The sequence below is a fragment of the Podarcis erhardii genome (genome assembly GCF_964252035.2).
Source record: "Podarcis erhardii genome assembly, chromosome: 5".
NCBI classification, from domain to species: domain Eukaryota; kingdom Metazoa; phylum Chordata; class Lepidosauria; order Squamata; family Lacertidae; genus Podarcis; species Podarcis erhardii.
Window position 1 is genome coordinate 95,753,779 of NC_138509.1, and position 27,995 is coordinate 95,781,773.

At 42.1% G+C, this 27,995-nt stretch overlaps 1 protein-coding gene across 1 annotated transcript; it reads right to left on the reverse strand.

The window, feature by feature from the left end:
• Positions 1-651: 651 nt before the first annotated feature.
• LOC309342209 (cytochrome P450 2J2-like) lies at positions 652-27,715 on the reverse strand. Its single transcript, XM_081862603.1, has 9 exons — positions 27,359-27,715; positions 19,402-19,564; positions 15,516-15,665; positions 15,175-15,335; positions 8,885-9,061; positions 6,926-7,073; positions 5,548-5,735; positions 1,471-1,612; positions 652-856 (listed from the first exon to the last, which is right to left on the reverse strand). Exons 1-9 carry the CDS (start codon positions 27,524-27,526, stop codon positions 669-671), a joined length of 1,485 nt encoding a protein of 494 aa, XP_081718729.1. The 5' UTR covers positions 27,527-27,715; the 3' UTR covers positions 652-668.
• Between the last annotated feature and the right edge of the window lie 280 nt (positions 27,716-27,995).

Sequence of the window (27,995 nt, forward strand, 5' to 3'; positions counted from 1 at the left end):
TATCCCTTTCTCTGTTATCTGTCTTTTGTTACGTATTTCATCAATTACTGATCCTGAACTCATCATATCCTCTATTTTTTCTGCTTCTGTTCATTTATATAGCCCTTGCACTTTCAACCAATATTGTTTTCCTACTTTCTCCAAAATGCTATTTTTTGTCCTTAACTTCCCGTCTTCATCTAACAGATCTTTTAATTTATTAAATCCATGTTCTTCTAATTTCTGTTAATATTTAATGCTGTATTGTTTTCAACACTTGATTGGAGGCCACCCAGAGTGGCTGGGGAGGCTCAGCCAGATGGGCGGGGTATTAATCATCATCATCATCATCATCATCATCATCATACATACATACATACCCATCTGGGTGGCTCCCAACACAATAAAAACACAATAAAACATCAAACATTAAAAATGTCCCTAAACAGGGCTGCCTTCAGATGTCTTCTAAAAGTCAGTTTTTTTATTTATTTGACATCTGATGGGCAGGTGCCACAGGGCAGGCGCCACTACCGAGAAGGGCCCTTTGCCTGGTATACAACTACCCTAAATTTGATCCAGAAAACTCTTATGTTCTTATGTTAATTTCAGATAAAATGAGCAAGTCAGGGCAGAACATCATATTCAGTGGAAAGGAAGGAGAGAGAAATGTGCCGGTCCCTGTTTTATTATGTCCTGGAGTGGGGAATAGCACAGATTTTATAAGGATGAGGGTTCATTGTAACCCTTGGTACAGGGTCTTGATTAAGTTTTTTCACTCCTTCTGGCAGCTGGAAGCTGAATGTCCTCAACAGGCTGGTCAGGAAGATGAAGATTTCGATCTTTGCCTGCTGCATTCCCAAACATATGCGAGACCCTGAGGATGGGACAAGTGAAAGACAGCAGGTGAATAATAACTTACTTTCCAGTCGGGGGGGGGGGTTCAGCTGGAACTCACTGGGTCTCAGTTCCAGCATCTCTCAGGTGGGCCATTCTAAGAGAACGAGGGAGGTTCACAGTGAGTTCCGGCACCTCCTTTTCTAGAAAAATTACACTGTCTCCAGATATTATTTTATAACTTTGAAATACTCCACTTAATATTTTGTAAAACCAAGCCCAACTACTAGTCGCAGATTCATAGAATCATAGAGTTGGAAGGAGTTGGGTCAAGGAAATAACCAGGACTCCTGTCTCCTTTAGAGCTCAAAGGAGGGATAGGGCAGGGTGGTGGCAAAGTCTGAGATGCTTCAGGTTGCTGGTTGTGAAGACCCTGAAAGTGTATGTGCATCTGCAGAGTCACCATCACCAACCCAGAGCTTCCCCAAAGTTGCCACTTCCTTTCTCATTCCTGTTCTGGTGAGTCACAGAGCCACTGCTCCTGCCAGAGTGCTATCTACTTCTCTTGCATGTGCTGATTATGATGTCATTTCCTGTGAGTAGCCCAATATGCATGTATACACATCAAAACATAGCTTGGTCTTCTGCATTTACCTGCACCAAATGGCAGGTATTCTTCTCGAGCCACATATTGATCATCCTTGTCCAAGAAATGATTTGGGTTGAACTCTGCAGGTGTCTCCCATCGTGTGGGATCAAGGAGAACAGAGCGCAGGTCAGGAAAGATACCAGTCGTCTGTAAAGAAGAAACCATTGTCATTGAATACACTAAGATCAACACATTTCTGAACTGGGGAGGGAAGTCATAGAATCCTAGAATCCTAGAGTTGGAAGAGACCGCAAGGGCCATCGAGTCCAACCCCCTGCCAAGCAGGAAACACCATCAGAGCACTCCTGACATATGGTTGTCAAGCCTCTGCTTAAAGACCTCCAAAGAAGGAGACTCCACCACACTCCTTGGCAGCAAATTCCACTGTCGAACAGCTCTTACTGTCAGGAAGTTCTTCCTAATGTTTAGGTGGAATCTTCTTTCTTGTAGTTTGGATCCATTGCTCCGTGTCCACTTCTCTGGAGCAGCAGAAAACAACCTTTCTCCCTCCTCTATGTGACATCCTTTGATATATTTGAACATGGCTATCATATCACCCCTTAACCTCCTCTTCTCCAGGCTAAACATGCCCAGCTCCCTTAGCCGTTCCTCATAAGGCATCGTTTCCAGGCCTTTGACCATTTTGGTTGCCCTCCTCGGGACACGTTCCAGTTTGTCAGTGTCCTTCTTGAACTGTGGTGCCCAGAACTGGACACAGTACTCCAGGTGAGGTCTGACCAGAGCAGAATACAGTGGCACTATTACTTCCCTTGATCTAGATGCTATACTCCTATTGATGCAGCCCAGAATTGCATTGGCTTTTTTAGCTGCTACGTCACACTCTTGGCTCATGTCAAGTTTGTGGTCAACCAAGACTCCTAGATCCTTTTCACATGTACTGCTCTCAAGCCAGGTGTCACCCATCTTGTATTTGTGCCTCTCATTTTTTTTTTTTTTGCCCAAGTGCAATACTTTACATTTCTCCCTGTTAAAATTCATCTTGTTTGTTTTGGCCCAGTTCTCTAATCTGTCAAGGTCATTTTGAAGTGTGATCCTGTCCTCTGGGTTGTTAGCCACCCCTCCAGTGGCCAGATTCATCCTCAGCTTTTCTCCCTATTAAAACCTACCTCCTTCTCCCCACCCTTCTTTTAAAAAGAAAGCCCAACATCCAGACTGACACCTCTGGCCAATAACGGTCAAAGGCTGATTCAGTTCTGAAACTTCTTCTGAACTCAGTATCACTGTTTGTGTATTTCCTCCTGGTCAAGTACCAACGTTATTAGAGGAAACACAAAATTGCAGTATTTTAAGCGTATAAATATTTGAATTTATGTATTGCATTTAGGGAAGCCTGGTGGAAAAAGAAAACCTCAAATCAATAAATACAACTATGTGTTTGTGTGTGTGGAGACTATGTGATGTCATGCATTTATGAGCATTTTGGAAACATGATAACTTTGAACAATTACTGTTGTTGTGATTGTGCAGGTGTATGATATGGGGTATCCTCATAAATCTCTGGGTCCAGCAACACTTCCACATGTGCCTGTCTTAAAATCAGCAGAGTGATCAGTCAATGCAGCCTCCTTGGAAACACATTTGAAGGGCTGGTTGCATACGAAAGGCAATAAAACATTCATGGAAATAAGAAAGATCAGTCAAGTAAGTTGTTTACTTGAGCAGGCTATAAAATGCATAATGGTTTCATTTTACAAGCATTTCCAGGCATGCCTTGGTGGTGCTGGTCGATGATCTCCAGCGGGCTAGGGACAAAGGTGAGAGCTGTTTCCTAGTTAGTTCTGCTGGATCTCTCAGTGGCTTTTGACACCATCGACCATAACATCCTTCTGGACTGTCTAGAGGGGCTGGGAGATGGGGGCACTGTTATACAGTGGTTCCGCTCCTTTCTCCTGGGCCGTGTCCAGAAAGTGGTGTTGGGGGATGAGTGTTCAGACCCCTGGGCTCTCTCTTATGGGGTGCCTCAGGGTTCTGTCCTTTCCCCCATGCTTTTTAACATCTACATGCAGCCGCTGGGAGAGATCATCAGGGGGTTGGGGCTGGGTGTTCATCAATATGCAGATGATGCCCAGCTCTACCTCTCTTTCAAATTAGAATCAGTGAAGGCGGAGAAGGTCCTGTGTGAGTGTCTGGAGGCGGTTGGAGGATGGATGGCGGCTAACAGATTGAGGTTGAATCCAGACAAGACAGAAGTACTGTTTGGGGGGGACAGGAGGCGGGCAGGTGTGGAGGACTCCCAGTTGCACAGCCTGGGAGTTATTTTGAACCCACAGCTGTCCATGGAGGTGCAGGTCAGTTCTGTGTCCAGGGCAGCTGTTTACCAGCTCCATCTGGTACACAGGCTGAGACCCTACCTGTCTGTGGACTGTCTCACCAGAGTGCTGCATGCTCTAGTTATCTCTCGCTTGGACTACTGCAGTGCGCTCTATGTGGGGCTACCTTTGAAGGTGACCTGGAAACTACAACTAATCCAGAATGCTCTGTGATACTTCAGGTTCTCAAATGAAACTGGAAATGAAAGTCGAGGCAGCAATGCAAAGAAATTGGCCAGGGACCTAAGAGGTTTGGATGCAGAGCAAACTCTCTTTGTTGTGTGTAATGTTACTGAACAGCTCAGAAGAGTGTGCAAATGAGAACCTGAAGTAAGTTGCTATTTCTCTCTTTCCCTGGCTAGGAGATGGAAGGAGCAAGGAATGAAATGGTGAATAAAGATTTAAGGATTTTTTAAAGTGTGGTGGTTGGTGGGAAAGGCGTTCATCTGGGAATTCAGAACTCTGCATGACAAAGTCAGAAGCCATGGTGGCTTAAGGGTTTTTGTGACAGTCCCAGCATTTTCAGAGCAGTTGAAGAGTATGCAGGAATACCTGATGTTCTCCAACCACCATCTCAAACACCTTTGCTAAGAAAGGTGTGTTGGCAGCCCGTCTATAGTTATTACACTCCATTGGGTCTAGAGTGGGATTTTTGAGAAGTGGAACACCACTGCCTCTTTAAGCGCAACAGGCACCACTCCATCACACTGCCATACCTCTGATCGATCCAATCACCCCACCCCAGTTAGCTTTAAGAAGGCAGGATGGATCTGGATAGAATGAGCCGGTGGTTGGGCACATCACTTCAAGTGTCATGTCCACATCCTCAGGATGCATTAAACATAATAATAATAATACAGTGGTACCTTGGTTTATGAACTTAATCCATTCCAGAAGTCCATTCTTAAACCAAAGTGTTTTTAAGCCAAGGCGTGCTTCTCTGAAGTCTCTCAGCCTCACTCACCTCACAGAGTGTTTGTTGTGGGGGAGGAAGGGAAAGGAGATTGTGAGCCGCTTTGAGATTCCTTAAGGGGAGTGAAAGGCGGGATATCAAATCCAAACTCCTCTTCTTCTTCTTCCCAAAGCAGTGGGGGACTCAATTTACAAATGGAACACACTCAACAGGAAGTGGAACATGTTCTGTTTCCAAGGCAAAGTTCACAAACCAAAACACCTACTTCCAGGTTTGCAGCATTCTTAATCCAAGTTGTTCATAAACTAAGCTGTTCTTAAACCAAGGTACCACTGTAACAGAATAATAATCATAGAATTGTAGAGTTGTAGAGTTGAAAGGGACAACAAGGGTCAATGCAGGATTTTTTTCCCCACATGGGGCTCAAACCCACAACCCTGAGATTATTAATTGGAATTGATTCCACAATACTGGGCCTGACAATTTGTAGGACATCTCAGTTGGCACAGTCTCAATAGCAGCATCTAAATTGCTGCAGAGCCAAGCAACTTTATCCTTGAAATGTTTAGCTATCCGGTTACAGCTAATCACCATGTGTTCAGGAGATCCACCCCGCCAGTCAGAAGTTACCAATCTCTGGATGACACAGAATAACTCTGCTCAATGGTTCCCCGAGGATGTAATGGAGGCAGCAAAGTAGGATAAAACCGCTGCCCTTGCCACCACATTGTAGGCCCTATTACAAGCCAGGACATGTGCTTCGGCAGCTCATAAGTGAGATTTATGCCACTTATGATCCAGCCCTATATGCTCTTGATATACAAGAATGCAGCTGTTACCTTGGGAATAAGAAAACCATGTATCTTCACATCCTTTGTCGTTTGCCTGGGAATTCCACCTCCAAAGGCATATTTAAAGCGCTGCATTTCATGAATCACAGCATTGGTGTAGGGCAGTTTCTTCTTATCTTGATAGCAGATTGTGTGAGAAGAACCTAAAGCATCTTCTATCTCCTTGTGGACTTTATCTGAAGAAAATGATGGAAATGTATTGTTTATTTTGACAAGAACATTTTTTCCCCAGCATATTTATTTACCATGAAATTATTCTAAGAAGATATATGAATGAATCTCAGTTTATAGCCCATTTATATTATCATATTATATATTGCATTTATAGCCCATATTTTCCTCCAAGGACTTCAATGCAATATACATGGTTCTTCCACTCTTTTTAAACCTCATTAGTAACCTGGGAGAATAGGTTAATCTGAAAAATACGGACTAGTCTAAGGCCACCCAGAGGGTTTCATAGCTGTATTAATATTTGAACCTGGGTTTTCTCAATCCTAGTTTGACATTCTAACTGCTACTTCCACTGGCGGGTCAAGGTGGTTGCACTACCAGGATTTCCCCCGACCTAAAGTGGGTTGCAACACCAGCACTGCCACCATATAAATATCTGGTAAAAAATTAAGGAGTGCTCCTCCCAAAACATTTTTCAGCTAAAGGTGAGTTCCTAGGTCTGGAAAGTTGGAAAATTCCCTAATCTCAGCTGCTACTTATATTTGGAAAGATATCATGGCCTACAAAAATGTCACAAGGGATTGAGCAGGTCTACCAGAATTCTTCCAAGCTGGAAGGGCAGCGAGTAAGAAAAAACATGACTTCATTAAGTCATAATCTGTGCATTGGTCAACATTTCATTTTGGTTGCAGAGTTTTAGAAGGAGCATGGCTTGGGGGTTGTCATGAAGGGAGCCTGGATTTCTGGATTCACCATGACATCACTGGCAAAAACATTCATCTCTTTCTCTCCCTTCCTTTGACCATCCCAGTCTTCAAATTGTCTTCCCTCTATTTGCAAAGCCACTCTTCTCTCCTTCAGAAAAACTTTGATGAATTCACTTTAGTCTAACAACAGGGGCACATTCTTGTCCCTTACCCTCTCATATGAATTTAATTATAAATTGAGACCCTCCATCTCTTATTGTCCCAGTAATCATAGACTGGAAGTATTCTATGGGCATGGGGTGTTCAGGGCAAATTAGTTTTTTACTTCTACCACACTGTTGAGTTTGATTATAAGTTCCAGGATCTGTATAAGGAAACATTTGTGAAGAAGAATGATCTTCCATGAGATGTAAGTCAAAAACATTTAGCTTATTTCAATATGTTCTTGTCTTTTGGCTCCCATTGCGCATGTCTCCCTCTCTCACCTTGGATATCTGGGTGATTTGCCAAGAGGAGAAGTGCCCATTTCAGAGAAATGGCAGTTGTTTCTGTCCCTGCTACAAAGAAGTCAAAAATGCATTGGGCCAGGTTGTCTTCATTAAACGTAGACTCTGGATCATTCCTGTTCTGGTGCTGAAAATAAGAAAGGTGACATGTCATTTATATGCCTTATAGTCTGTTCTCCATCACTTACTTTAGCTTCTTTTGCCAACTTTTTGCCCTGTGAGCATTTGAATATATTTGAGTCTCTTTCATTGAGAAGATCAGTGTTTTCCAAACTGTGTGTCACGACAGGTTAGTGTGTCAACTACAGTGTGTAGTTGTGTCATGTGAATTCTCCCCGGGTTCCTCCTAGGGCTGGAAAGGGGTTCGTTTAACCTCCGGTTTGCTAGTAAAGCTGAATTACTCTGTCGTAAAATGACGCATATCTAAAAAGTGTGTCATCAACATGAAAAGTTTGAGAAGTTCTGTTTTAGATTATTGTCACAAGGCTCTAAAAGTGTGCATTATTTCTCTTTGGAATGCAGCTGTGTACCATTTAGGAATGTGGGATAGATATGATTCAGGTCACATTTAAAGGCAGAGTGGCTGGGGAAACCCAGCCAGATGGGTGGGGTATAAATAATAAAGTTATTAAAATTATTATTGCTTAATTTGTACTTTTTGAAATAACACCATGCCCAATGAATACAGAGAGATAAATCACAAACTAAACAACTCTGTATATGGTTTGCAAAAATTCCTTAACAATAATGTACAACATTTCAAAACCTTCTAATACATGGAATCTTAAATAATATCTATAATGTCAAAATAATAATGACATACGCAACTCAGTATCTCAAAGCCAAAGTGTCCAAATATTCCTGAAATAAGTGAATCAGAATGACTCTCTGTGTGTGTACTTGTGCCGGTGCAATCCCGATGGAACTGCAACAACGGGATACCCAGGATTTCAATCTCTGTTCCTTGAGTCTTCTTCTGGTTGGCCCAAAAAGGAGCTCTAGGTCATACATAACATGCTTATAATCTTATAAGGATATTCTTATAAGCATGTTGTGTATTGTTAAGGAATTTTTGCAAACCACATACAGTGGTGCCTCGCAAGACGAAATTAATTCGTTCCGCAAGTTTTTTCGTCTTGCGAGTTTTTCGTCTTGCGAAGCACGGTTTCCCATAGGAATGCATTGAAAATCAATCAATGCGTTCCTATGGAAACCGCCTTCAGACCAGGTCCGGGGACAATTTGTCCCCCGACCTCTTATGAAGGCTGGGGGGGGCAAGGGCCTTTCTTCCCACCCCCAGCATTTTAAAAAACCCCGGGACAGCAGAGGACTTCTCCCCTGTCCCGGGGTTTTTTAAAATGCTGGCGGGTGGCAGCGAAGGCTTCGCTGCTGCCCGCCAGCATTTTAAGATCGCCCCGGACAGCGGACTTCTCCGCTGTCCCGGGGCGATTTTAAAGCCCCCGGGAAGGCAGGCGGGGGGGAGCAAAGACTTTTGCCCCCCGCCGGCCTTCAGAAGAGGTCGAAGCAAGCCCATAGGGAAATTCGTCTTGCGAAGCAACTCGCAAACGGAAAACCCTTTCGTCTTGTGGGTTTTCCGTCTTGCGAGGCATTCGTCCTGCGGGGCACCACTGTACAGAGTTGTTTACTTTTCGAAGCAATACCAGTAGTGAAAATGCAGCCAACCTTCAAAATTCTCATTTCTCTGAATTTTGCAGAGCTGCTATCTAGCCAAGCAATGTGTACAGAAACACACAGAGCATTTGACTCTCAGCATACAGCATTTGTGGCTACTGGTAAGTAATTTCAGGATTACATTACCATTTAACTATGGGGTGCATGGTGTGATATATTTTGATACAGTGTGCCCCACATGTACTCTGAACTCTGCATTGATTAATGAAGCCCTCCTGTTTTATAGTCCTGGTATTCAGTACTTACTTTCTCCATCTGAAGTAGATAGAAATCAATGAAATCCTGTGGCTCATGCAGTGACGAAGTCTCCTTATGCTTCTCTATCTCATCCTTTGCAAATGAAATCACCGTATCCAGGCTGGAAAATGCCTTCTTGTGGGGCCCTGGGAGATATCTCATAATCCATGGGAATATTTCATACAGCTAAAGTAAAGATAGCAAAAACGTTGCCATTACCATGAAGAAGCTTGGTCACACTGTTCATGAAACAACTCCTGTGGGCTGGTGCTTAAAGAACATGATCTGGGTTATTCCTCATGGATAGTATATTAGCTTGACTCTCATGGAGAAGAAGGTGTCAACAGCATCTTCAGAATTCCACAATGACTGGATTATGATAATTAAGCTTGGCTGAAAAGTGGAATGAAAACTAGAGCTTGAAATATATTGCCAGCTTTGAGGCTTCATTCTAAAACTGCACGATTCCAGACCAGGAATGGGGATGGAGAATATGGATAGCAGAGAAATTCAATTTTGCTCAAGTTTCACTCCCCGCTAAGAACCAAATACATAGCTTGTTGTTTATACATATACATACACACACACACACACACACACACGTATGTATATGCATATGTGTGTGTGTGTGTGTATGTATGTATGTATAGATAAAGGTACGTATAGGTGTAGATATATAGATATAGATAGGAGTTCATTTTTCTACATATCAAATTAAACGTGTCACCAACTTTGAAAAATCCAATGACTGCCTTTCTTCTCCTTCCGTGGTTCATATACATATAATAATTTCCTATGTGTTTTACTATAACCATTCAAATCAATTTGATCCCCAGGAATGGGGGTGGAAGATACGGCCCCTCCTTCGTTGGAGGTATTTAGGCAGAGGTTGGATGGCCATCTGTCAGGGATGCTTTATCTGAGATTCCTGCATAACAAGGGGTTGGACTAGACAACCCTTGGGCAGTGGCGTAGCGTGGGAGGACACCCGCCTAGCCAGCCAGATCAGCCGAATCAACCCTGGCGATCAATGGGGTGACAGATGTCGCAGCCAGATCGCCCTCACATTGGTTTTTATGTTTCTGTGCTTTTATGTTTGTACATATTTTATGGTCTAATAGCCGTAAATAAATAAATAATAATAAAAGTGGCGTAGCGTGGGGGGTGCCAGGGGGGCCGGCCGCACCGGGCGCAACATGGGCGGGGGGCGCACCCGCACTAGCACCTCTCTGCCCCTACTAAAATCCACGGGTTAGGGAGCCTGCGCTCGCTCGGCTTGGCGAGGAGGTCGCGGAAGGGGGAGAGCGAAGCCTTCTGCCGCGGGCCAAAAAAGGAGAGGAAGCCGGGCGGGCGGGCGGGCTGGCTGGCTGGCGGGGGTCTGGCTGCGCCTGCTGCTGCCGTTGCCACTGCTGCCGGGCTTTGACAGCTTGGCGAAGCGGAGGGAGAGGAGCTTTATGGTAATTGCGGCTCTCTCTCCACTGGCCTTCTGGGTAGTGAGCCGAGCAGGGAGTCTGGCAAGGGGGCGGGAAGAGACTTTTCCCCCTTTTTCCACCTCGCCTGGTCAAAAAGGAGAGCGGAGTCTCCTCAGGGCGCCCTCAGGCAGGGCAGGGCAAGGCAAGCAGAGCGAGGAGAAGAGAGGGGGGGAAGGGGGGAGCAGCCAGGAAACACCGCGGTGTGGAGGGGGAATCAATTAAGGAGAGAAAGCGAAAAGCCTTGGAGAAAGGGAAAAAATGAAAGAAAAGAGGCAGCTCCGGGAGAGCGCGGGGGAAAGAGAAGCCTCGCTGCTGCTGCTTGGGAGAGTAAATTACTGTACTTGCCTTGCCCCGGGTTAGGGGGCGCAAATTACTTGCCTTGCCCCGGGTTAGGGGGCGCAAATTACTTGCCTTGCCCCGGGTGCTGATAACCCACGCTACGCCGCTGCCCTTGGGGTCCCTTCCAACCTTAAAATTCTATGATTCTATGACCTTAAGAGCCAACAACCAGGATACCTTTTTTTTCTAGTTCCTTTTTCAACCTTGGCGGGGTAAATCAATTTAAACATGTTGACCTTTGAATATCTTAACAGTCTAGAGCAGGTGAGGGAAACCTTGGCCATCTATATGTTACTGAACCACAACCCCATCAGAACCAGCCAGCATAGCCAAAGGCCAAGGATGACCAATTGTAGATGAGCAACAGCTGGGGGGCCAGAAGTTCCCCACACCTGGTCCACAGCCAGAATACCATAAGAACTGATTTCTCCCATGTGAAGGTATCTGTGCCCCTGAGTCCTATGTACCGTTGCCATTAGATACGGTGATCAGACAGTTGTTGTTTAGTCGTTTAGTCATGTCCGACTCTTCGTGACCCCGTGGACCAGAGCACGCCAGGCACTCCTGTCTTCTAGTGCCACCCACAGTTTTGTCAGATTCATGTTGGTAGCTTCTATAACACTGTCCAGCCATCTCATCCTCTGTCATCCCCTTGTGCCCTCAATCTTACCCAACATCAGAGTTTTTTCCAGAGAGTCTTCTCTTCTTAAATGCTGTAACTCGATAGTGTGACCTGGGAGTTTGATGGGTGTGGGTGTGGGTGTGGCTGGAATGTGGTTTGTTTGTTTGTTGTTGTTGTTTTGCTTTTGTTGTTTTTAAGGGATGGCATCCAATTTCGTTGCACTTGTGCAATGTTGCACTTGTGTAATGACAATAAAGAATCTATCTATCTATCTATCTATCTATCTATCTATCTATCTATCTATCTATCTTCTCATGAGGTGGCCAAAGTATTGTGGCCTCAGTTTCAGGATCTGTCCTTCCAGTGAGCACTCAGGGCTGATTTCCTTAAGAATGGATAGGTTTGATCTTTTTGCAGTCCATGGGACTCTCAAGAGTCTCCTCCAGCACCACAATTCAAAAACATCAATTCTCTGGCTATCAGCCTTCTTTGTTGTCCAGCTCTCACTTCCATACATCACTACTGGGAAAACCATAGCTTTAACTATACGGATCTTTATTGGCAAGGTGATGTCACTGCTTTTTGAGATGTTATTTAGGTTTATCATCACTTTTCTCCCAAGAAGCAGGCATCTTTTAATTTCGTGACTGCTGTTGCCATTTGCCGTGATCATGGAGCCCCAAAAGGTAAAATCTGTCACTGCCTCCATTTCTTCACCTTCTATTTGCCAGGAGGTGATGGGCCCAGTGGCCATGAACTTCGTTTTTTTGATGTTGAGCTTTAGACTATATTTTGCACTCTCCGCTTTCACCCTCATTAAAAGGTTCTTTAATTCCTCCTCACTTTCTGCCATTAAGGTTGTGTCATCTGCATATCTGTGGTTGTTGATATTTCTTCCAGCAATCTTAATTCCGTCTTGGGATTCATCCAGCCCAGCCTTTCACATGATGAATTCTGTATATAAGTTAAATAAGCAGAGAGACAATATACAGCCTTGTCGTACTCCTTTCCTAATTTTGTTTTTTATATATATAATATTTTATTAAGTTTTATCAAAGAAAAAGGTTACATAAAGAAAAACACAAAGTAATATAAACATACAAAAAACATCAGAATACAATAAAAATAAATAAAAAGAAAAAAGAAAAAAGAAAAAATAAAAGGAAAAATTAAAACACTAAAAGAGAATTCAAAAAGTTAAAAAAGAAAATCCCTCTCTTTAATTTCTTACCATTCATAAACCTATTTTCTTGACTTCCTCACACACCCCTTTCTTGTATTCCAATTTAAAATTAATTAGCAAATTCCTTCTTATTAATTTTATCCTTTATTATCTTTCTTCACATATTGTTTGTTCCTAATTTTCATCTAATATCTATCCCTTCTTTCATATTCTTATTTTACCTTTTTTACTAGAACCCATTCATTTCATTTCAATGTCATCAACATTCAAAAATTTTACAATGTTTTTGTAGGTAGATTTTAAATTTCTTCCAGTCTTCTTCCAACAACTCTTCTCCCTGATCTCGGATTCTGCCCGATCGTACTCCTTTCCTAATTTTAAACCAAACAGTTGTTCCATATCCAGTTGTAGCTGTAGCTTCTTGTCCCACATAGAGATTTCTCAGGAGACAGATGAGGTGATCAGGCACTCCCATTTCTTTAAGAACTTGCCATAGTTTGCTGTGGTCGACACAGTCAAAGGCTTTTGCATAGTCAATGAAGCAGAAGTAGATGCCTTTCTGGAACTCTCTGGCTTTATCCATAATCCAGCGCATGTTTGCAATTTGGTCTCTGGTTCCTCTGCCCCTTCGAAATCCAGCTTGCACTTCTGGGAGTTCTCAGTCCACAAACTGCTTTAGCCTGCCTTGTAGAATTTATTTTGAGCATAACCTTGCTAGCGTGTGAAATGAGCGAAATTGTGAGGTAGTTGAAGCATTCTTTGGCACTCCCCTTCTTTGGGATTGGGATGTAGATTGATCTTCTCCAATCCTTTGGCCACTACTGAGTTTTCCAGACTTGCTGGCATATTGAGTGTAGCACCTTAACAGCATCATATTTTGTGATTTTAAATAGTTCAGCTGAAATGCCATCACTTCCACTGGCCTTGTTATTAGCAGTGCTTTCTAAGGCCCATTTGACTTCATTCTCCAGGATTTCAGGCTCAAGGTCAGCAGCCACACAATTTGGGGTGTCTGGGACATCCATATCTTTCTGGTATAATTCCTCTGTGTATTCTTGCCACCTCTTCTTGATGTCTTCTGCTTCTGTTAGGTCCTTACCACTTTTGTCCTTTATCATGTCCATCTTTCTGAAAAATGTTCCTTTCATATCTCCAATTTTCTTGAACAGATCTCTGGTTTTTCCCATTCTGTTGTTTCTCTCTATTTCTTTGCATTGCTCGTTTAAGAAGGCCCTCTTGTCTCTCCTTTGGAAATCTGCACTCAATTTCCTGTATCTTTCACTATCTCCCTCACATTTTGTTTGCCTTCTCTCTCCCACTATTTGTAAGGCCTCATTGGACAGGCACTTTGCTTTCTTGTTTTCGTTGCTGCCTCCTGTATAATCTTATGAGCTTCCATCCATAATTCTTCAGGCACTCTGTCCACCAAATCTAAATCCTTAAACCTGTTCCTCACTTCCACTGTGTATTCATAAGGGATTTCACTTAGATTGTATCTTACCGGCCCAGTGGTTTTTTCCTACTTTCTTCAGTTTAAGCTTGAATTTTGCTATAAGAAGCTGATGATCTGAGCCACAGTCAGCTCCAGGTCTTGTTTTGGCTGACTGTATAGAGCTTCTCCATCTTTGGCTGCAGAGAATATAATCAATCTAATTTCAATGCTGCCCATCTGGTGATGTCCATGTGTAGAGTGTGAGGAGAACCTGAGCTTACATGGTTAAACAGCTCAGAGTGTGCGTCCTGCCTACTGTGGGGCGGAGAAACTCTGCGTCACTTCCGAGAGTCTCAGTTCTTTGTTCTATTCTGCTTTCGCTTTTGTCTGGAACAGACATGCTTGCACAATGTTCCGTGATTGTGGGTAATTTTGCTGTATGAAAGTGCTTTTAGTTTTAGTAACTCTGCGTGAGAGCCTGATTTATGCACACCGAAGCACAGAAGGCAGAAGGCTTATTTTCTGACCGCTGCTAGACTCTGCTGTTTTGCTCAGAGCTTTGGAATGCCTTTGGAATGTGTGCTGCGAAGCAGAGGCCTGCTGCAGCCAAAGTGCGCTGAACTGTTATCTCTCTGAGCAATAAATCATTTCAGATAGAGTCATCTCTTTTGTTGTTGGAAAAGAGTGTTTGTGATGACCAGCTTGTTCTCTTGACAGAACGCTATTAGCCTTTGCCCTGCTTCATTTTGAACTCCAAGGCCAAACTTGCCTGTTGTTCCTTTTAACTCTTGACTCCCTACTTTAGCATTCTAATCCCCTATAATGAGAAGAACATCCTTCTCAGACAGTAGACACATTGTATCAGACAGTAGACACATTCAATTTTCCATAATGGTACCAAAACTATGGAATGCCCATACTGTGAAGATATTTTGGCCTCATCCTCTTTCTGCATTTAGATGGGCTCTAGATGACCTGTATGTCATTGTTCCATTTTCATCTCATCTTTCCTCCAAAGAGTTAAAGGTGATGTACATAGTTGCTTCACATCTTTTAATCTGCACAATAATCTTGAGAAATAGATTAAACTGCGAGCTAGTAAATGGCCTATGACTAGTTTTAAACCCTGGCCTCAGTTGTCTGAGGCCAACACTCTAACCTCTATCATAATGGATTCCAGAATGCTGATAGGGGGACTTATCGTCTCTGGGAGACCTGTCTGGATCAGTAGAAATGAAAATGACTACTCACAATATGAGTGGGGGAAACCAGAAATTTTAGTAAATAATTAATGGCTTCTATCAGTTTCTGAAACTGTTCATCTTCAACAGCAAATCGGTGCCCAAAAGCCACAGCACATATCACATTGGCGACTGAATTAGTGATGTGAAAGGTGGGGTCAAGTGGTTGTCCTACAAAATAAAATTATACCAATGTTAGTTCAGCCGCTCCTGTTAATACTGAGAACATATTTATGTTAGATTTAAGCAAAACTATCAACATTCCTTTCCAAAATGTACAGCAGTGGTACAAAAAGATTTCTTCAGACTGGAATATATGCCAGCTCAGCACCATCACCTAGCATCACATACCCTTTGAACGTGCAAACACCTCCACGAGCTGATGAGCCTCCTCTGCTATTTGGTGCTCCATGCCTTTCTTCCCCAACCCCAGCTTCCGCATAGTAACCACACCAAAGCGTCTCTGTTGCCTCCAGGTGTGACCATTTGATAATATAATACCTATGGAAAATCAATGAGAAATTATTACTTACATAAACTGATGTTGAAAATTAAACAGCTAAACCAGAAGAATCTATGTTTAGCACTCAAGAGCTACTCTGTCTCTCTGAAGCAAAGGTGACATCTGTGTGTTACATGGACATCTCTACAATATAGGCCGGCACTGCATGCTTTGTACAACAACTCTGAGTTTCTTTTCTACAGCCAAGCTTTATATAAAATTTATGGAATGAAAATGAAATGTCTCTGGGAGAAGAGACGGTGGAAGAAGATTGGAAGAAATTCAAGATTTATCTACAAAAATATTGTAAATTGTATGAATGTTAAGAAGGATGCTAGAATACAAACAACTTGGCACCATTAAGCTAGATGAAGTGAAATATGAAGATAAGCTAAATTTAAGAAAAGATAATTTTTTGGAAATTTTAGGTTATATTTAAATTTTTAAGATCTGAATAAAGGATATCTAAAATTAGAGACACAACATTGGAAAATTAGATAATAAGAATAGAAACAAGGGGATAAATTTGCTGGATAAAATTTTATAGTCAGGAACGCAGGAGCGGGAGATGTGAGGGAGTCCAAAGAAGTCAAGAAAATTATGTTAAGAGATGTGTTATATTGTATTGTTTATTGGTATTGTAATTAAAAATAAAAACTGTTAATAAATATTTTTTTAAAAAATAAATAAACTTGTGTTATGGGAAAAAAAATGAAAATGAAATGAATACAGTGCCTGAGAGAACCTATTTGAGCACTCAGACACTTACAAGGGATTCACCCAAATGTCTTGGCTGTCTCAGTTTGTAAGACAACAGAAGACAAATCAGATGGTTCCAGAAGTTCCGGCAATTTACAGTAAAGGTCAAGGTACCCCTGACCATTAGGTCCAATTGTGGACGACTCTGGGGTTGTGCGCTCATCTTGCTTTACTGGCTGAGGGAGCCAGCGTTTCTCCGCAAACAGCTTCTGGGTCATCTTTGGGCAGTTCTACAAATTATGATGCTTTTGAATTATGGCGCTGGAGGAGACTCTTGAGAGTCCCATGGACTGCAAGAAGATCAAACCTATCCATTCTTAAGGAAATCAGCCCTGAGTGCTCACTGGAAGGACAGATCCTGAAGCTGAGGCTCCAATACTTTGGCCACCTCATGAGAAGACTCCCTGGAAAAGACCCTGATGTTGGGAAAGATGGAGGGCACAAGGAGAAGGGGACGACAGAGGACGAGATGGTTGGATGGTGTTCTCAAAGCTACCAGCATGAGTTTGACCAAACTGTGGGAGGCAGTGGAAGACAGAAGTGCCTGGCGTGCTCTGGTCCATGGGGTCACGAAGAGTCGGACACGACTAAACGACTAAACTACAACAACAAATTATGATTTTGGGCTGGGGGGGAGTGAATTGGTATTTAATACAGTCATACTTTCTGCAGAAAAACTTAAACTGGCTTATTTCTGTTGGGTCCACCACACTTGTGTTTTATTCAACATAGTTAGGGTAAGGAACATGTCACTTGTTTGATCCAGGAGTGCCAACTTGAACAAAATATTGTGGGGGCCCAGGTAAGCCCTATCCCACATAATCGATCACATGACATGGTCACACTCACCATTTGAATGGCAATGCCCATCAACTTGGGGGGCAGCCCCCTCTAATATTTTATTTGTGAGGCGGAAGCCCTCTCAGTCCCTAGGAGTTGGCTCCTATGGTTCAATCCATGTCTTACCTTGCACTTAGCCCTTTATAGCTTTTGCGTATGTATTTATTTATTTCATACACTGCTTTATAGTAAAAAGCTTCTAAGCAGTTCACAAAAAGATTAGGCAATCAAATCCAGAAAAAATCCCAACCCTACTTTAAAATATACAAAAGCTAAAATACTAAAACAGATTAAATTTGCCTCAACTTTCTAAGCATCTGGGTAGGCATGTCTAAACAAGGATGTTTTTTATACACCAAAAAGAGTAAAGGGCCTACCTAATCTCAACAGGCAGGGAGTTCCAAACTGTGGGCCCTGATGCACTAAACTTCCAAGTTCTTACAAATACGGAACACTTATTATGTGGCACCTGTAGTAGTGCCAATTCTGCTGATTGATCATAGAATCATAGAATAATATAATCTTAGAGTTGGAAGGGACCCAAGGGTCATCTAGTCCAACCCCCTGCAATGCAGGAATCTCAGCTAAGGCATCCAGGAGAGATGGCCATCCAACCTCTGCTTAAAAACCTCCAAGGAAGGAGAGTCCACAACCTCCTGAGGCAGACTGTTCCACAGTCAAACAGCTCTTACTGTCAGAAAGTTTTTCCATATGTTTAGTCAGATTTTCCGTTCTTGTAACTTGAAGCCATTGGTTCAAGTTCTACATTCCAAAGCAGGAGAAAACGAGCTTGCTCCATCTTCCAAGTGACAGTCCTTTAGATATCTCCACTTAGTCTCTTCTTTCCCAAACATACCCAGCTCCTTCAACCATTCCTCATAACACTTGGTTTCTAGACTGTTGATCATCCTAGTTGCCCTCCTCTGCACACATTCCAGCTTCTCAACATCCTTCTTAAACAGTGGCACCCAGAACTGGACACAGTATTCCAGGTGGGATCTGATCACGGCAGAATAGAGAGGTACTATTATTTCCCTTGATCTAGATACTATACATCTGTTGATACAGCCTGGAATAGCATCTCAACAAATCCTGAACCTTTGCCTACAAAGCACAGCACAAATGAAAGTTCCCATCAGTAATTTCCACATTCAGCAACAGCTAATTGAAATACTTGGCTCCTATTGTTGCACCTATTGTTATGTCTAAGGCTCAAGGTCATAAGAGCCAGTGTGGTGTAATGGTTAAGAGCGGTAGTCTCGTAATCTGGGGACCCGGGTTTGCGTCTCCGCTCCTCCACATGCAACTGCTGGGTGACCTTGGGCCAGTCACACTTCTTTGAAGTCTCTCAGCCCCATTCACCTCACAGAGTGTTTGTTGTGGGGGAGGAAGGGAAAGGAGAATGTTAGCCGCTTTGAGACTCCTTAAAGGGAGTGAAAGGCGGGATATCAAATCCAAACTCTTCTTCTTCTTCATTGGTGCTGGTTTACAATAAGTACAATTTGCTCTCTGTTTGGAGCAGGCAGTTGAATTTTCACTCCAATGTGAGACTTTTAGGCATTTGTCAGTTTGGGGTTCAGCAGATTGCAGGACAAGTTTGCATTCAGGCAGTGAGAAGAAAACAGCAAGGTGGTGGGAAGAACAAAGCAAAAGGATGCTTCTGTTACTGTCCGTCAACAGCTCCTTCCAGCTGTTAAGTACAGTGCTCTAGTCCATGGGGTCATGAGGAGTCAGACACGACTAAATGACTAAACAAAAACAACACCACTTGTTACTATTAGAGCTCACTTGAGCCTGCTAAGTTGTACTCAGAGTAGACCCATTGAAATTAACAGACCTAAGTTGTTGTTGTTTAGTCGTTTAGTCGTGTCCAACTCTTCGTGACCCCATGGACCAGAGCACGCCAGGCACTTCTGTCTTCCACTGCCTCCTGCAGTTTGGTCAAACCTAAGACCTAAGTTAGCTGTGTCCATTAACTGTAATGGGTCTACTGTGAGTAGAGCTAACATTGCATACAACCCATTTTCTGTTGATTGCAACATTAAGAGAGATCCTTTGTTCTCTTTTTCCAGATACCCTCTTTAAATGTTTTACCTGGGGAAATAGCAGTAGGACTTCTCGTTCGTGACTACTTACCCCTTCCTTTTATTATATCATTAAGGAAAGCCGTCTCTAACCTCTCAGAGAATTCTTCAGAGCGGTCAATGAGTGCTTCTTTCACTGCTTCATATCCAGACAGTACTACCACAGCTAGTGGTCCTCCCCATAAGGTATAAATGTTTCCATATTGCTTTGCCATCTACCGTTTGGGTCATAAGGGAGGAGAGAGATATTAGGTTCAAAGTAAGCAGATGATTATTTCAACATGAACTTCAGCCTTCCTCACCTCTGCAGTTTCTGGCCAAGTGTGCATCTCCTCTCTGCAGATTTCCCCCCTCCCCCCAGCTTTCCTTTCCCCTTTCCCCTTCCCCCTTTCCTTTCCTTTTCTTGCAAGAGAGTTGCGATGTTTTAACATTGATATTGCAGCACTTCAAGAAACTCGAAGAGCAGGTGAGGGACAACTGAAGGAAGAAAAAGGAGGCTACACATTCTTCTGGAAAGCTTTACCTCAACAAGAATGTCAAATACATGGAGTAGGCTTTGCTATCAAAAACAATATTGTGAAGCTCTTTTCAGAATTCCCTACCGGCATTAATGAGTGACTTTCAACCCTTTGAATAAAATTCACAAAAAACCAACAGGCTACTATTCTAAGCACTTATGCAGCAACACTGGATGCCAATGACAACATTAAAGAAATTTTTTACTCTCAGCTGGATAGCATCCTATCAACAACAATCTTTATTACGGTCCAGAGACCCAACAAAACACTACAAATCAATACAGAGTTCCTACAGCCTACCTCCAGGTTAATCAAGCACTTTGTTTAGAATATAGGGCTCGTTTGTTCTTGCAACCACCGATAAAAACTTTGCCACTGCCAACGTTCTAGCTTTTGTCCGGTCTTCCAGTAGGAACCTGACATAGTGAGCCTCTGATTTTCCCGGGAAAGGCACCAGCAAGGGTAGTATCAGTTCAGCCCTGGCCTGCTCATACTTCACACAATGCAACAAAATATTATTTATGGAATCGATGTCTTGAGCACACGAGCAATGTCTGTCCTGGTAGGGAATTCCTCTCAACCTACCATCCAGCACTGCAGAGGGGAGGACATTTAGTCTGGCTTTGGTGAAAAGCCTTCGATAGTTAGGTACTGTCAGGTTTTTTATGTAAGATGTTAACTCAAAGACATACCCATATTGAACTCCTGCTGCCAGCGGACTACAAGTCACTGTGTGCATTGTCCCATAATCTTTGCTTTAAAACCTTTTGGGCGCCTTCATAACCCAGGTAATACAGTGGGGGGGAGAGACAGCATCCTATCAGAGATGCCTGAGGAGGATAAAATTATCCTCCTGGGGAATTTTGATGCAAGAGTAGAGTGAGATTTCGATCTGTGGCCTGGGACTATTGGGAAAGAAGAAATTGGCAACAGCAACCAGAATGGAATCTTTTTGACTATAGGTGCAGTGCACAACCTTGTTATTACCAACACACTCTTTCGACAACAAAATAAATTTAAAACATCATGGAGGCACCCTTAGTCGAACCAATGGCATCTCTTAGACTATGTAATTGTTCAAGCTGAAGATTGCTGTAATGTGCTCCTTATCAGAGCTATGGCGAGTGCCGATAACTGCTTGACAGAGCACTGATTAATACATTCCACTATGGCTATCAAGTTTATACCTCAACACAGGCTTCAAGGAAGGAAACCAGGGTGCAAAATGAATACTCAAACCCTTCAAGATCCTATTAAGTGGGATTGCTTCCAAACAACTCTTAAGGACCATCTGCTTTCAGAGTTCCCTAATAACATCAAGGAACACTGGACCAAGCTAAAAACATCAATTATTGCAGCCTATGAACAAACTGTTGGATACCAAACCAAGGACTGGTTTGATGAGAATGACACTGAGATTGAACACATTATTGGCAAGAAAAGGAAGGCCTTTCATAGAGTTAGAAACTGTGGCAAAGAGATAGAAACTGTGCTACTAAGAAAAAAAAACCTATGCCGACGCTAAGAACCAGATAACTAAAGCGCACCTGGTGGATAAAAAAAGCTCAAGAGATCCAGCACTTAGCCAACACGCATGATGCACAGAGTTCCTTTAAAGCCACTAAATCATGGCATATGCCCCCTGAGCTCAAAGACAGTACCACACTTCTAAAAGATAAAGAAGCTATTGCACTGCGCTGGAAAGAACATTACCAACATCTCCTTAACTGCAGCTCCCCTGTACATGCTGAGATCCTCTCACAAATTCCACAAAAACAAATTAGAGATGAGCTTGCAGTAACTCCAAATCTGGGAGAGCTGTGAACAGCCATTAACCAAATTAAAAACAACAAAGCCAGAGGACCTGATGTAATACCTGCCAAAGTCTTCAAAGTGGGCGGAATTGAACTTACACAATGGTTTATCACACTTAGCATCGGGGGGGCATGTTTGCACACTGGAGCAAACCCAAACTCATAAAAGGGAATAAGGGGCAAGCAAGGGGCGCAAACCTCTTAAAAGGCTTAAGAGGGGGTCTTAAGCACTGTCTAAGCAGCTGATCCAAGCGGTGCAAAAAGGGGTTTCCCGAATGCTCCAACACTGTGCAAAGTGACAGAGGAAGGGAGTACCTCAGCACTGGATACATTGTCTTCTCAGCTGTGCAACACCTCAAGCTCAGAGCTAATCAAACCCTGAGCTAATGAGCAATAAACCTCTCTGGAATTAGGACCAAAAATAAACAACCTCATTAAAGACTCATTAAAGAAATTGCTAAACTATTAGAAATGAGGGAAGAGGATTTAGATTACATGGTGACTAATGTTCTTAGAATAAAAGTCACCTCGGCCCAGGCAAGACAAAAAAAATACCCTGGAGACTGTTTAGCAATTTTTAATTCAGCAGAAGTGAGGAATACTATTCTGAGGAAGAGTCGAGAAAAACAATTGATCATAGATGGGAAAACAAATGTGGTGTTCAAGGATATTCCCAATCATTTTTTACGCAAGAGAAATGTCTACAAAGAATTGACAAAAAACTTAACAGCTAACAAAATAAGGTTTTGATGGGAGTATCCAAAGGGTGTGTCATTTTATTATAAAGACAAGAAATTCAAAATTAAGACATTACAAGAAATGCAGAAATTTGGGAGAAGATATAAGGAGTTAGGGAAGATGGAGGGAGGGGAACAGGAAAGTGAAGAGGATAAACAAGAACAAGAGGGAGAAGAGGGAGATATTTGAATGTAAACAATAAAATAAAATTGTATTTAAATAAATAAATAAAAATGACAATTAAAATTATATCATTGAATGTTAATGGCATGAACAATAAAGCCAAAAGACATAAAATTGAATATGAGTTATTAAAAAAACAGACATAACTTGCGTACAAGAAACACACGTAACACGTAAATCAAAAATGATGGTAAAGAACATGAATGAGGAACAACTAGACCAACTACAAAGCAAAACAGAAATAAAAACAGTAAAGAAAATAAAATATTTGGGTGTTTGGCTCTCCCCTAAAAATACAAACCTATTCAAGGATAATTATAAAACAATATGGAAAGAAGTAAAAACAAAATTGGAAATATGGGACAGACTGAAGCTATCCTTCTGTGGAAGGATAGCAGCTATTAAGATGAATGTCCTACCAAAAATGCTCTTTTTATTTCAAACCATTCCAATTATAACAGGACAAAGCCAATTCAATGAGTGGCAAAAACTGGTCTCCAGGTTTGTATGGCAAGGAGGAAAGCCTAGAATAAAATTCAAACTTTTAATGGACAAAAAAGAAAGAGGAGGCTTTTCACTACCGGACCTCAAAATATATTACGAAGCTGCATCTATAATATGGTTAAAAGAGTGGTTTAGTTTGGAAAATACGGATATATTAGATCTGGAAGTTTTTGGAAATGATATGGGTGGCACACATACCTTTGGTATGACAAGGTCAGAGTACATTGGGACTTTTTAAATCACATCATAAAAAGACCACTATTTGAAGTCTGGAAAAGATATAAAGAGTGGTTCAAAAGAAAGATGCCTTGGTGGCTACCACCCCAAGAGGCTTTTTCACTGAAAAGTCTAAATATGAAAGGAAAATGGTTGACCTATAGAGACATGTTATTGGAAGAGAACAATGTAATTAAGATTAAACCATATGAGGAATTAAAAGATAAACTGCAAAGTTGGATGGAGTACCATCAAATGGGTGATATCTTCTCAAAGGATAAGAAAACAAGAGGGTTTGAACAAACAAAATCAATATTAGAAACTGTAGTACTACAAAATAACAAAAAGCACTGTCTAAGGTCTATTAGAATGGCACACAAAAGATGAAGAAATCAAAAGCGTCATGATTAAGTGGGCAATAGATGTAGGCCACAACATTGAGTATGAAAAGTGGATAAAATTATGGAATACCGGCCTAAAATGTATAGCATGTACATTGTTAAAAGAAAATCTGTTAAAAATGATGTACAGATGGTACCTCACGCCAATTAAATTGTCAAAGATGTATAAAACAGGAAATAAAAATTGTTGGAAGTGTGGGGTGAAAGAAGGCAGTTTCTTCCACATGTGGTGGACTTGTGACATAGTGAAAACGTATTGGGAAAATATATATAACGAATTAAAGATTTTTAGGTATACATTTTTGAAAAAACCAGAGTCATTCCTGTTGGGAATGGTGGGAGAAGACATTGACAAGAATGACCATTAACTGTTCCTATACAAAACAACGGCAGCGAGGTCACTGCTGGCTCAGGTATGGAAACAGCAAAAATTGCCTACAATAGAAGAATGGCAGTACAAGGTTATGGAGTATGCAGAAATAGCCAAATTAACAGTAAAAATTCAACATCAGGGGGATGAAACATATCAGAAAGAATTGGGAAAATTTATGTTATATATAGAAAAGATGATGTGAAATAGGGAAACCAGTAGAGTTAAAATAATATCTCATAACGATAAAATACAAGAAATTTACTGGATGATAATATCAAAATGAATTAAAAATGTACCGTATTTTTCCTTCTATAACAAGCAGATTTTTTCTCCTAAAAAGGAAGGGGAAATGTCTGTGCGTGTTACTGAGCGAATGTGTGGTCCCTGGAGCCAAGTGGTGCGAGGGGAGGCAAAAAAAAGCAGGCAAAAATCAAATCACACGTCTCCTAGAAGGGAAACTTGAAAAGAGGAAGCGGCTGCTTTCCGGCATTCTGCCTCAGGGTCTTACTGCCCACCCATCTCTGTTTCCTTGCTGTGTTAGCAGGAAAGCCCCTCCCCTCCAGGCAAGCAGAGGGGAAAGCTGAAAACATGCAGGAGGGAGAGAGAGAGAGAGCGCGTGAGCTGGCTGGCTTGGGTGGGTAGGTGAGGGAAAACTTTTGCCTTCCTTTCCTCCCTACCCCTCTCCTGCATTCTTAGCCAGCTGCTTCTCTGCACACCCCTCTCCTGCTCCTTGTCCCTTCTTTGTTTTTCCTTCCCTCCCCACTTAAAATGTGGTTAAAAAGCATGGATCCACATGGATCCTCAGGATCTTTGCATTGGGTCACCCCAAATTCACCATCAGATCACATAGCATGTCCATGGCTACAGCCTGCCCCCCAAAAACCACACACCCACTGTTGCCTGGGGCTGCAATGGTGCAAAAACGTGTTAAAAAGCATGGATCTACATGGATCCTCAGGATCTTTGCATTGGGTCAGCCCAAATTCACCATCAGATCACATAACATGTCCATGGCTACAGCCTGCCCCCCCCCCCAAAATCACGCACCCACTGTTGCCTGGGGCTGCAATGGTGCAAAAACGTGGTTACAAAACATGGATCCACATGGATCCTCAGGATCTTTGCATTGGGTCAGCCCAAATTCACCATCAGAGCACATAGCATGTCCATGGCTACAGCCTGCCCCACAAAAACAACACACCCACTGTTGCCTGGGGCTGCAATGGTGCAAAAACGTGGTTAAAAAGCATGGATCTACATGGATCCTCAGGATCTTTGCATTCAGTCACCCCAAATTCACCATCAGATCACATAGCATGTCCATGGCTACAGCCTGCCCCCCAAAAAATCACGCACCCACTGTTGCCTGGGGCTGCAATGGTGCAAAAACGTGGTTACAAAACATGGATCCACATGGATCCTCAGGATCTTTGCATTGGGTCAGCCCAAATTCACCATCAGAGCACATAGCATGTCCATGGCTACAGCCTGCCCCACAAAAACAACACACCCACTGTTGCCTGGGGCTGCAATGGTGCAAAAACGTGGTTAAAAAGCATGGATCTACATGGATCCTCAGGATCTTTGCATTCAGTCACCCCAAATTCACCATCAGATCACATAGCATGTCCATGGCTACAGCCTGCCCCCCCAAAATCACGCACCCACTGTTGCCTGGGGCTGCAATGGTGCAAAAACGTGGTTACAAAACATGGATCCACATGGATCCTCAGGATCTTTGCATTGGGTCAGCCCAAATTCACCATCAGATCACATGTCTGTGGCCACAGCATGAAGCACAAAAATGATACATCCACTGTTTCATTCAGAATGTTTTTTCCCTTGTTTTCCTCCTCTAAAAACGATGTGCGTGTTATGGTCAGGTGCGTGTTATAGAGCGAAAAATACGGTATATTAAGACTATTATTGAACAATATTTGTAAATTAATATAGACAGACAACAAGAACTTGTATATATAGAAAGATTTATTTGTTTATGGACATTTAATGGAAAAAATGAAGAACAATCTTATTGAAAATGGACAAAGACAATGCGAAAAGTCAAAGAGGACATAAAAAAGCCAGAAGAAGGAAGGAGGGAAGTCAGCTCAGGAGAGCAAGAACAAATGTGAAATATAATGTATGTGTATGTACAGTATGTAACTAAAAAATTAATAAAGATCATCTGAAAAAGAAAAAAAGAAAAATGGGTTTGCAACAGAAATTTTGAGGCTGGAAAAAGAATTAATACAAAGTGTTAATCTAAAGTGTTATCTAAAGTGTATAGACTTGATTGGGAAGTAAAAGATGAAGAAGTGAAAGAAGTTATGATTAAATGGGCAAAAGATTTTGGGCATACCATACAAATGGATGCCTGGGAACAATTATGGATCAGAGATTTAAAATTTACGGCGTGTTACACACTAAAAGAAAACTTTATGAAGATGCATAACTTTTATTGCAGTGCCACCAAGACACACTTAACATTGCTCCATCGAGGGTTTCATAAAGAGTTAGGGACCTGATTCCAAGACAATTACAAATTCCTCCTCTCACACATTCCGCAAAAGCAAATTAGAGATGAGCTTGGAGTATCTCCCAATCTGGGAGAGCTGTGGACAGCTATTAACAAAATTAAAAACAACAAAGCTGGCTGACTCATTATCACTAGCAGCATTGCAGACCTAGCCTTTCCCCAGAGCTAGGACAGCTGATAGAGTGTAAGAGCAGAAAGCAAACCCACAAAGGGCTTTATGTAGCCACCGTAAGGGGGGTGAAGCTTCTGCTGACGAGAGAGAGAGAGGGAAAGGGGGATTACTCAGAGCAATGACAGTGATGGATAGCGACTTTCTGGGAAATGATCTAAAATGAACTGAAAAAGGTACTTAAGTACACTTTCCCCAAGAAACCAGAGGCCTTTCTCCTGGGCATAGTCGGCCAATTGGTGTTAAAGAAGGATAGAACATTTTTTATGTATGCTACAACAGCAGCAAGAATACTCATCGCAAGGTACTGGAAGACACAAGATCTACCCACCGTGGAAGAATGGCACTGTTTAGAATAATTTGTTATTTTCTAGTCTTTGAGTTGTTCTTTGAAGTAGTTTCGCATGTACACTTTTGTTTTAGATTATGGCCATTGCATTTACCATTTTAATCTATCTGAAATTGATGCTACTCTTTAAGCTTAAATATCAAAATGGTCGGAGAAAATAAAAGAACAATTGTTCACATTAGACAATGTTATAGTAAGAAATACGTACCATAATGAAAGTATCTTTACTAAGCTTCAACCCAATCCGCCATATACTTCCAATGAGAGGAAGCTGGAGAGGTCCAGGAGGATAGTGCCTAGATGACCAGAGCTGTTTCAGGTAGTGCAGAATCAGAAGAACCACCAGCAGAGCAATCAAAACTGCCCATATCTCCATCCTTCTCTTGCCTTCTCTTTCACCTTGTTTCTTCCTACGATGCCTGATTGGGTTCAACTCTCTCTAAAGGCTTTTTGCCTTCCTCAGAGACAACCGCACCTGTCTCTCTTTTTCCTGCTTATATATATTGTTGTAAAAGACAAACAGGTTTTCTGGCATCTTATGTGACTTTGCAAGTGCCAAGGCACACACTGTCATACACTGTAATTATTATTATATGCATCAGTCATATTAAATTGAACAAAGTTCACGAAAGCTTTTAATGTTTAATAGACTATGAATGTGATGTAATGCTTCCCACATATCACGTGCGTGGGCCTGATCCTGAATGTGTAAATAAACTGCTTTTAGTTTTTAGTACCTCTGTGTGAGACTCTGTTTATGCACACTGATGCACAGAAGCTGATTGCTCTGAACGCTGCCGGACTCTGCTATTGCTCAGAGCTTTGAAATGCAGACTGCGATGCAG

What these genes read in the sequence shown, in the direction of transcription:
- LOC309342209 (XM_081862603.1), bottom strand. Translation starts at nt 27,526, where the DNA reads ATGGAGATATGGGCAGTTTTGATTGCTCTGCTGGTGGTTCTTCTGATT. An exon ending in GGTGTTTGCACGTTCAAAGG is followed by an intron (nt 15,336 to 15,515) that starts GTATGTGATGCT and finishes TTTATTTTGTAG; the next exon opens with GACAACCACTTGACCCCACC. An exon ending in ATACCTGCCATTTGGTGCAG is followed by an intron (nt 857 to 1,470) that starts GTAAATGCAGAA and finishes TCCCATCCTCAG; the next exon opens with GGTCTCGCATATGTTTGGGA.